This window comes from Triticum aestivum, chromosome 5A, assembly GCF_018294505.1.
Source record: "Triticum aestivum cultivar Chinese Spring chromosome 5A, IWGSC CS RefSeq v2.1, whole genome shotgun sequence".
Classification (NCBI taxonomy): Eukaryota; Viridiplantae; Streptophyta; class Magnoliopsida; order Poales; family Poaceae; genus Triticum; species Triticum aestivum.
Window position 1 is genome coordinate 333,110,571 of NC_057806.1, and position 10,715 is coordinate 333,121,285.

A 10,715-nucleotide genomic window follows, 5' to 3' on the forward strand; every position below is an offset into this window, starting at 1 on the left:
AATATGTTACAAAATATTCCCGCAACAACGTGCGGGGTATCATCTAGTTGAAGTTAAGTGGGGATCAACTATTTAGGTATATAGGATTAGATGTTATCTCACACATTGCTGCACGAATGTTTTGCAATATATTTAGTGATATATTTGGTTGTATGGGACAATAAAATTTGGACAATATAATATAATAATAATTTTTAATTATTGTATGGTTGCAAAATATTTATATAAATATAAAAGCATAATAAAAAACCCTGATCATGAGAGCTACGACAAGTTCACAACAAGATGTTGACATTACTGGTTGTTTTCATACGTCAAGGATGTCTACTAGTATAAGTCATACGCCACATGTAACGGAAGTTACTCCAAAGACTCATAATCAAAGTCCCTTAAAAAAGACCCTAATCAAAATCGGATCTGTCGCCTAAGCCAGGGGAGAGAGCATTAAGATCCGCGCCAGTCCTCGTAGGGTACACGCGTCCCGCCCAGATCCCGTCGTAGGTTTCTTCCCTCGGTCGTCGTCATCACCCGAAGAGAAGAGGAGGAGAAAAGAGAGCAGCCAGGCCGCCACGCCCGCGAGCCGCCGCACACCAACGGAGCGGAGCGCCCCTCCTCCTCCGGCAGCCGCGATTCTTCTAGCCTCCTCCAATTCTCCGCCGACGCTCCTCCCTGCACTCCGCCCGCCTCGCGTAGGGCGTCGTCACATTGGATTCCCCCCGGCCAGAGCCGCCATGGAGCCGGAGTCCGCCGACGCGGCGCTCGCCGGTTGCAAGGTACCCGCATCTCTACGCATATCCCTCCATGCCTCATACGTTTGCGATTCCATCGGGACGTGTTCCGCGGTGGATGACCGCTTCTACCCTGTACGGCGACCTCAATCTGGCGACGGGTCGGTTCTAATTCTAAGGCCCTCCTCCAGCGACCCCCTCCCATCATGACCTAGTAGAACTCTGACGAGCCGTCTTGATTAGTTTCATACTCCTACCGCTTAATAGGTTTCTGTTTAGCCGATTAGGGACAGGGAAACTCTTGATTGATCATCCCTTGTCAATTCCCTTCTGTAACTTGAACTAGCTTTACTTACCAAGCCTGGCTACTAGGTCCATACATGTAACTGCTTACAATTAGGCCGCAGCTGCGCATCTTACATCGTTACAAGTTGTTTTCTGTAGAGATTGCAATCTGGGATTCGACACCGCTGACGCCCAAGCTGACATGCCCTACTAACATTTTGCTAGGTGCTGAAACTGCTCACAGTTAGTATTTCTTAGTCTTCTTGCATTGCTTGTTTCCGCAAAGCTAGCTGATTTCTTTATCTGTTTGCCATTCTCTTCCACTGGTACTGTTTACATTGCTCGGCAACTTGGCTTCAGTAAGATTGTTTGGAGGGATGCATTTAGTAACCAAGTTTTAGATTTGAGTTCCATTGCTAAATGTCATTGCTGCGCCACCTTCACTTTAGTGGTACTTAATATCTGTATATTGTAGTTGATAGCTACTAGGTGCTCTTACCCAAGCATTTGACAACAGTCCAGAACTGTCGCTATATTACACTATACCATGCCCTTACTCATGTATAGTATACGGGATAGCAGCGGCATCGATAGTTCTGCCCTCAGCTCCTCGCATCATCTGATAAAACTTGTTTCTTGTTTACATCACTATGTATAATCAATTGGAGTGGTCTATATTGGAAATTTCATCATTTTCTGTGTTAGTTCTTTTATGTTGTCAAGATGCCCCTCTTACGAAGTAGAGCTTTCAAGTGATTATCTTATTTAGCACCCCTTTTCATGTATGTGTTAGTCTTGTCCTAAAGGAATAGACCTGTGTGGCTTATTCATCTGTTTTATGTCGCTGATAGCTAAATGCTTTGTTGCAGGACAAGTTGAAGCACTTCAGAATAAAAGAGCTAAAAGATGTCCTGCATCTGCTTGGACTTTCAAAGCAAGGAAAGAAGCAGGTTTGTTCAATCCAATTTCGTAAATCTACATGAATACATTCTACAAATATAAATTATACTTATTGCTTTACTTTACAAGTTTACATCACTTGCTCAAACGTTTCAATCTTCCCTTTACTTTGGGAACAAATAATCGATTAGATTGTCAAGTCGTCCTTACTAATACCGTAACATCTTTCGGAACTAATTAACTTCTCTGTGCCTTTTAGTACTTATATTGAGTATTTACTTCTAAGCCACTTTTTGTTTATCTGATTTTGCTTTACAATTCCAGGAATTGGTGGATAAAATCTTAGCAATACTATCTGATCAACAAGATCAAGGTGCATTGTTTTTTGTCTTTCTTCTTCCAACACTGGCCCTTTTATACTAGTGTTTGTCTAAAGGTACAAGAGGAATAACTTTCATATTGTTCTTGCAGTATCACAACTGAATGGCTTAACAAAGAAACCGGCAGTTGAAAAAGAAACCGTGTTGAAAATAGTTGATGAAACCTTTAGGTGAGTTTGCATTTGTTCACATACTGACCTTGTGTTTGTATTATTTGGATTGACTCCTACTGTGTTTTGTCATACACTCATACTGTCTGTTTTTGCTTAATATCTAGGAAACTGCACAGTCCTGCAAATTCTGCTGCAGGCTCACTAAATCAGATTGATTCAGGACAAAGTGTAAAGCCTAAAAAAAAGTTAAATGGCTCTGCTCAAAAGGATGTCAAGGTCCGTTGTCCTTGTGGTAACTCCATGGCCAATGGATCCATGATAAAGGTATTAGTTTTCATCACAAACATGACTACTTGACAGTTTAATTGTCTTTTCATTTTCTCCAATCAATGCAGCAAGATCACAATTTGTTCGTCAGTCTCCTTGATTATGCAGATTGTATACTGAATCATTAAATCAGTTTATGTACATTCTGAAACTTCAAAGCAGTGAATTGTTCTTATATTCTAAAACCCCACGTTAGTTGTTTTGGAACACAGAACTTATTTTATTACGAATATCATGTGTTTTATGAAATTGGCAGTTCTGTTCTTGATAGGTTCTGTTTGTTCCACCTAACTTGCTTGGACCTTTTCAGTGTGATAATCCACAATGCAATGTCTGGCAACATGTTGGTTGTGTTATCATATCCGAGAAGTCTGCAGAGAGTGTTCCTCAGGAATTACCTTCCAGCTTCTACTGTGACGTCTGTCGAATAAATAAGGCCGATCCGTAAGTTCTTCAAAACTTTCATGCAATACCAAACTCATCTTTTGTTCTGCCTGTTTGCCTTTTCAACATTTAAGGCTGAGAACATTATCTAATCAATTCCTCATTCTCCAGTATTAATATTAAATGACCAGCTGTTTTAACATAGTTTCCTTCTATAACTTGCAGTTTCTGGGTCACTATCAATCATCCATTACTTCCAACATCAATAGCTCCTTCTAAAATAGCGACTGATGGGTGAGTTATGCATTGAATATTATTAATTCACTTGGTCAGTGCATAAATTGATGAATTAAACTGAACCATGACATTCTGAAATTTGCATAGTTTTTGTGTGTGATTCTTTCCTATGGTCCAGGTCATATACTATACAGTATCTCGAGAAAACCTTTCCATTATCAAGAGCTAATAGGGAAATGCTACAGAAAGACGAATATGACATTCAGGTTCTTTTCATTTCCTTGAAGTATTAGGTTTGTCCAGGGTCATCCTTCAATAAGTGTTTCTTTGGTCATGCATTATTAAGAAATGCCAGATTGTTGTAATTCAAAGATTTGGCTGTGACTTGTGAGTATAGTTATGGTCACTGTATGCTATTTCCAGTCATCTTCTGCCATACTAGAGAATATCAGACCACTGTCTGCATGCATTGTTGACATTAAGTTTCTTTGCACCACTTATGTTCTTGCAGGTTTGGTGTATCCTTCTTGATGACCAAGTTCCTTTCAGGATGCAATGGCCTTTACACTCTGATATGCAAATTAATGGTAATATGCATTGGCCTACTAGATAACATCCTTTGATATAGATCTATAGAAAATTGTTTATTTAGCTTAAAGGACACATACTCAAGTTCATTGCACAGGTTTGGTTTCTTACGAGTCATGTAATCTACAAGTATCCAGGGAAGATGCATCTTTAACATTTGCCTTATTGTTATACTTGGTGCACACACTGACACTGTTCCCCGCCATGCACCTGATTGAAGGACGGGCTTCATATTTGCCTTCCAAACTAATATTTAGCTGTTAAAATGAGTTCATGTTTGCATGGTGATTTACTTTCCTAGGTTTATGTGGTGTGACCAAAGCTAGATGTAGCTTGTGCTTGGTTGCTGCGCCGAATACCATTTGTCATCTTGTGTTGCATTCCCTTGTCCGATTACGAGCGATATGTGTGTGCACGTCTGTATGCATGTTAATCCTTTTAGCTTCCCGGTTCTGCTTCAAAAATGCCTCTTTCTCCTCTCCTTTAGGATGGAGCCTGGTTGTATTCTCTTGTATAGTTGTATCTCTTCTTTAGTCCCAGCCTCCTACTCCCCCCACCCCCTGCGGGTATTCTCTTACCATTGTTCTATTAATTCCAATCATTATAGATCTGATTCATATTAGCAGTTCTTTTTCTCCCCCTCAGGTATTCAAGTCAGGGTTGTTAACCGGCAACCTACACAGCAGTTAGGGGCCAATGGTAGAGATGATGGTCCTGTAGTAAGTCTTGTTCCATGGAGCATGCTCTCTCTTATTCTTGCTTTCGAATGATTTGTCGAAATACCTATTATATTCTTTAGTTGATTATTAGTTACATTTTCTGTATGGATGTTTGTTGATCCTACTCATCATTTCTCTTTGCAGTTAACGGAATATTGCAAAGAAGGACCTAATAAAATTGTTCTATCTAGAAGTGACTCCCGCATGTTTTCTTTGGGTGTTAGAATTGCCAAGAGGAGATCTCTGCAAGAGGTAACTGTTATGTTGTGTCACAGAAGGCATTTCCACATTTCCATTGTCAAGACCACTTACTATTAGATTGTTCATTTCACGAAGCATGTTTTTCTTCACCTTTTCCATAAATGCTGAATATGTTCTATTTCTCCCTCTCCTTGTCTTTAACGTTTAGGACATCTATTTGGTGATTGTGCATGCATGCAGTGTAGTGTGATTGATTCCAACAGGACTCTCTTCCCCTTTTGGAACAGGGATCTCGCCCCCGTGCACCAAACACCTGTATCTTTCCTGCCACACTATTGTATCCTCCCTCTCTACTTCTGCCTCCACTCCGGCACCGGCCATCACTGGCGTGGGGTGGTGCCAGCGGAGAAGCTAAGAGACATCAAATTTTGGCTAGGTGATCTACAATTTTCAACTATCAACACACATTTTTCTTCTCAAATGAATATCAACTTATAACTTCAACAACTGGAGCTTTCAACTCCATGAACACCCAACTCCCAGCCCAGTGAACACCAACTTCACTTACAAAAGCAGTAGCTTCCTACTAAAGGAATACCAATTTCTGACTCAACTAGTCGCATCCAACTTGATGAAACCAACTTCTAAATTAAAAAACACAGTAGATCCAAGAACGGCAGGGGGTGGAGCACACAGCTCCCAAATGGTGGTGTGAGTGACCCTCATTGAGGCGGCAGTGGGTGGGTGCTTTCATATCGGCGAGAAAATTGTTTATCTATAGATCCATATTGCGGGTGCCCAGTGCGAGAGGCGATTGGGAAGCGGAGCAGCAGGTTAGGGGCGTGACGGTGGGGACAACGATCCAGAGCCTTCGTTTGTGTTACTTGCGAAGGTATGGAGTGAGTGGTGGCCTGGTTGTTGGAGATAAGGTAGAAAGAAAATGGAAAGTACGAACCAGTGTCCATGGGAGAAAAATGTGTTGTTTCTGTCTGGCTGGGTGGGTGCGTTTGAAATCGATCACCAGTGACCATGCCCCAATTTATGATGCTCGTAATGTTTTTCTTTTCTTTTTTTGAGCCGGAATACTCTCTATTCCATTAACCAGAACGGCCAGCCAAGTCGCTGGCAACCAATGCATGAACAAAGTTTGGCGCTCCATCCGGCTAGAAGGCTGAGGATGCATGGCCCATTCGTGCACAGTGAGCAGCTAGAGAATCTGCTACCTTGTTACAGCCCCTTGGGCAAAAAACAATCTCAAAAAAAGAAAAGTTTAAACGAGCACGAACTTTAATCTCTCGGAAGATGACACCTATGGCAGAGCGATCCTGGGCCGTTCCTTTAATCGCCTGCATGAGTGTTGTGGAATCCGTCTCGACAATCACCGACGCCATACCGAACTGTTGTGCAGCTTGCAAACTCTTCAGACATGCCACGGCTTCAGAATGCAACGGGTTCAGTAAATAGGGTATGTTACCTGCACCAGCGGCAACAGCCTGACCACTTTTATCTCGGATGATGAAGCCAAAAACCCCATTTGAATTATCCTGTGAAGCACCTCCATCATCATTTATTTTGAGTAGATCATCAGCCGGTGGTTCCCACCTCTGCCCCTCCTTAGTCTGCTTAGTATCCTTTACTTCCCTCAGGCTAGTACAATCAATCAGGCTTGTTTGGATTCGGTGGCACACACTACCTGTAGATCGTCCCTACAAGTGGAACTCCACTGTATTCGTGAGGATAGCTATTTTATGTGATGAAAGATGGCGCAAAAGTACAAAAATAAGATTGTCTGTGATGGAATGTTCCTTATTCCAGTTGGTTCCTGGCCAGGATTTCTGTTTTATCTCGAGCTATGCTGTTAAAAATATTTTTTCTTTCCAAACTCCAGGACTGTGCTTTACGGTTCTGTTCCTTTCTTAAAATTTGATAATGGGCAGGTCCTAAATCTGGTGCCGAAGGAACATGATGGCGAGAAGTTTGATCATGCCCTTGCTCGTGTGCGGCGTTGTGTTGGTGGTGGAGCTGAGGCAGATAATGCTGACAGTGATAGTGATATTGAGGTTGTGGCTGACAGGGTCTCTGTGAATCTCCGATGTCCGGTAATTACTTTGCCCATTACTGAGAATGTCTAGATGCGTAGATATTTGCTAATACTTGATCTGATATATCTATTACATCTGACCTCATGTCCATTGAATACTGAATGTTGCATTTGCCACCTGATGGCCTGACATTATTTTATGTGTGAGCCATGACACCCAACGCTTAAATATATTCTTTGAAAATTATCATACGTACTTTATATTATAATTGTCAACCCAGATGCTATTCATCAATCCCATAATGGCAATATGGTATTGTATGATCCATAGTATATTTTGTACTCCTTGACACAAAGTTAGCCATTATGTCTTTGTATGCTAGGTTCTGTAATATGTGCCTTCCTGAAAGCTAATTTATCTTGACAGATGACTGGTTCAAGGATTAAGATAGCTGGCAGGTTTAAACCCTGTGTCCACATGGGTTGCTTTGATTTAGAAGCTTTTGTGGAACTTAATCAACGTTCACGGAAGGTTTGGCTTTTTTCGTAAATTGACCAGTTATTCTCTTACCTTCTTTGCCTAATAAAACTATATGTTCCTGTCTGCAGTGGCAATGCCCAATTTGCCTGAAGAATTATTCTCTGGACAACATAATCATTGACCCATATTTCAACCGGATCACTTCGCTGGTGAGATCATAGTGGAAATGATGTACATGTTCAAGTCTACATTAGTCCATTATGCTTTATTTTGCTGACACTGTTGCATTTTGGTGGTCCAGATCCAAAACTGCGAAGATGATGTATCTGAAATTGATGTCAAGCCTGATGGTTCCTGGAGAGTTAAGGGTGGAGCTGAACTGAAGGATCTTACGCGGTGGCATTTACCAGATGGTACTGTCTCTGTAGCCACCAACTTAGGGTCCAAGATCAACATGAGTATTGTAAAGCATGAGATTAAAGAGGAGTCTCTGTCTGACCAGCTGGGCTCCCGTATCAAGTTGGGAATTAGAAAAAACAACAACGGCAAGTGGGAAATTACGAATAGAGGGGATGTTAACTCGATGCAATCTTCTGATATTAACCACCCAGAGCACTTTAAAAATGGAAACTTTATTACTCCTACAAGCAATAATGATCATGAGGACACTCAAGATTTGGAACAAGGACACTATGATTACCCTATGAGCAATGTACATGATCTTGATTCTTCTCCTATAGATGAACATGTCCCTGCAGTATCAAGAGAGCAAGATATAATAGTTCTGAGCGACTCTGATGATGATAACGTCACGGTGTTGTCTCCTAATGTTTTGAATTCCAGCTCAGCAGATGACACTGGAGATCCATTTCCACCCAATCCACCTGAGACTAAAGGAACGTGTGAGGAACAACCTGGAGGTGGTCTAGATGAGGCTTCATATCTTATGTTCAGTGAAGATTTTGATGATCTGGGACAACTCTCATTTTGGCAGTATCCTTCAAATCCCCAGGATGATCCTGGCTTACAGTTGACAAATAATCTAGGCGAAGTGCAAAACAACATTGCCAACCATCAACCTCTGCACGAGCCAGTAGCAGCAGCAGCAAACCTACTGGAACATGGACATAATAATTGCATTGGTAAAAGCCAAGCATCGATTGCAAGTAATTGCGTTGATGAAAGTCTAATTACTGCCAAGAAAGCGTCTCAGAAAAGGAGGAACCCTGAGGATGAAATAACAGCTTTAGATGGTAAGGCACAGAAACTAACCCTTCTGATTTCTACAGTTTTATTATTTGTGATTTCTCTAAATACTCCTTTAGGGACTAGAATTGGAGTATGGTTGCTGATTCCTACTATTGTTGTTAGATCAAACTATTTAGCAAAATGTTAACATGTTAGTGTAAGTTACTTATAGTTCCCTTGTATAATTACACTTCTACATTTTCACAGGTAGACTTAATATTTGATTCCTTGTGTGCAGCTTCAGTTGTGGATGATGACTTGCCTGGGGAGAGACCTGGTGGTCCTTTGTCACCGGCTCGGCAGCAACGGTCAGTTCGACCAAGATTGGTACTAGCAATCGACTCAGACTCTGAATAGCAGCCTATGTTGTCCATTGTCTGGCGTGAGGTGTACAATGTACACTGTCTCCTCCGTGGAATGATCACTGAAGTTTAGTTTGTGATGATCCTTTGGTCTGTCTGACCTGTCTTGGGAAAGGGCGCTATCTGATTAGTTTGTGATCTGTTCGTCTGTCTTGCCTATCTTGAGAGGAGGAACGCAGTGGCCAGTGGCATCTGTAATTCAAATAGTCCTGGGAGCTGCAAGGAAGATGCATTTAAAAAAAACTGGAGCTGGTCTCGTAGGCCCTATAATCTAGCCAAGAGTGTAAAGAGATCCGTTGTGTAGGCAATTTTGTTTTTATAGCATAGCATAGCATATCAGGAACTACAAATGGCAGTTGATGTACATATGGTTGATTGGTTTTCCATTCATTCAAGTGTTAGTCCTGATACCTGAAAGAAGAGAGGGATGATGTCCCGTATTTTAACTCTTATAAGGTGCATTTCATCATCGTTGGAGCCTCAGTCCAGGCACGATTTCTATAGCCTAAATGATTGCCTCTTATATTATGGGACGGAGGGAGTAGTTTTTGTCATCAAGGTGTCCTGAACCTAGATTTTGTTGCATGCTCTTTCGGACCATTGTGTTGTGCTTTTGACGAAATGCAGCAGGCACTGCTTTTCATTCGTTAAGAGGGAAAAAAGACAGGTTACATGGTATAGAGGCCATTGTCAAGTGACCAAGACGGAAGAGAAATGGCAAACACTATTGGTTAGGAGTACAAGCTACAAGGTTCACTGAGGGTCAAAAGGCGACTACCCCACCCATTTCACTCCTTCGATTCCTGCATGAAGCCAGGCTCGGTTCTCTTCCGAGATTGAAGTGCAGGTGCTCAGAAAGTCGCAGGCCTTCAGGTTGAAGATCCTACCATTCCTCTCTTTCCAGGTCATCCACCATATGGTCATGCAAAGTGAAGAGAACTCCTGTCGACGCTGCACAGGAAGTATCTCCAAGGTTTGCAACCACCACTCTATCAAGCTAGCCATGTTGAATCCAGGCCTCAAGTCGAAAGAGTATTTATATTTCGTCAGAAAGAAACCCCATATGCCAGCAGCGTAAGGGCAAGTGCCAAACAGATGCACAGCTGATTCAACTCCAATATTGCATAGGGGGCAGACTGGGCTGTGAGGCCATTTGCGTTAGCAAGGTTGTCAGCCGTAAGGCATTTGTTTTGAACAGCAAGCCAGGCATTTTTTTTTTATACTTTAGGCGGTATTTTGATCTTCCAAATAAGGTCCGACAGGGGCAACTGAATTCTTCCATTGAACTGACATAGATACGCAGATTTTGCAGTGTAGCAATGATCAGCAGTCCACTTCCATATAAATCTGTCCTGCTTTTCAGATAAAAGCAATGATTTCGGTGCGGTGCCAGAGGTCCACATACTTGTGTTCTGCTGATTGGTACAACTTGCAAAACGATCTTGTATTATGGGATGGAGCGAGTATATTTTATCGGTCCTGATAAGATTGAGTTACATGGTCCCATCTCTCACGTTTTTGCATTGCACATGATTTTTGCGTAACCTTCCGATAACCTTAATTGGCTCCTTGCAAATAATAATACTAGTAACAGTGTTGGGAAAAGGATGTACGTGTGTGCTAAAGAGAGAACGCTAATAACTGAAACTTCTTGCTGATGCATTCATAAAGCAATAATTCTATTCATCAATATGGGTGCAACTACTCCCTCCTTTGACATA

General features: G+C 41.8%; 1 protein-coding gene across 2 annotated transcripts; it reads left to right on the top strand.

Annotated features, from left to right (window-relative positions):
• The first annotated feature begins 469 nt into the window (after window positions 1-469).
• On the top strand, window positions 470-9,463 carry LOC123103233 (E3 SUMO-protein ligase SIZ2). 2 transcript variants are annotated; one of them, XM_044524757.1, is made up of 17 exons: window positions 488-773; window positions 1,173-1,238; window positions 1,883-1,963; window positions 2,238-2,286; window positions 2,385-2,463; window positions 2,571-2,730; window positions 3,044-3,177; window positions 3,343-3,411; window positions 3,533-3,620; window positions 3,866-3,941; window positions 4,588-4,661; window positions 4,806-4,913; window positions 6,800-6,961; window positions 7,331-7,435; window positions 7,513-7,593; window positions 7,686-8,637; window positions 8,871-9,463. In XM_044524757.1, exons 6-17 carry the CDS (start codon window positions 2,707-2,709, stop codon window positions 8,987-8,989), a joined length of 1,992 nt encoding a protein of 663 aa, XP_044380692.1. In that variant the 5' UTR covers window positions 488-773; window positions 1,173-1,238; window positions 1,883-1,963; window positions 2,238-2,286; window positions 2,385-2,463; window positions 2,571-2,706; the 3' UTR covers window positions 8,990-9,463. The 2 variants fall into 2 exon arrangements, with proteins under 2 accessions (XP_044380691.1, XP_044380692.1); XM_044524756.1 differs by lacking the exon at window positions 1,173-1,238 and having other exon boundaries at window positions 470-773.
• Window positions 9,464-10,715: the final 1,252 nt, after the last annotated feature.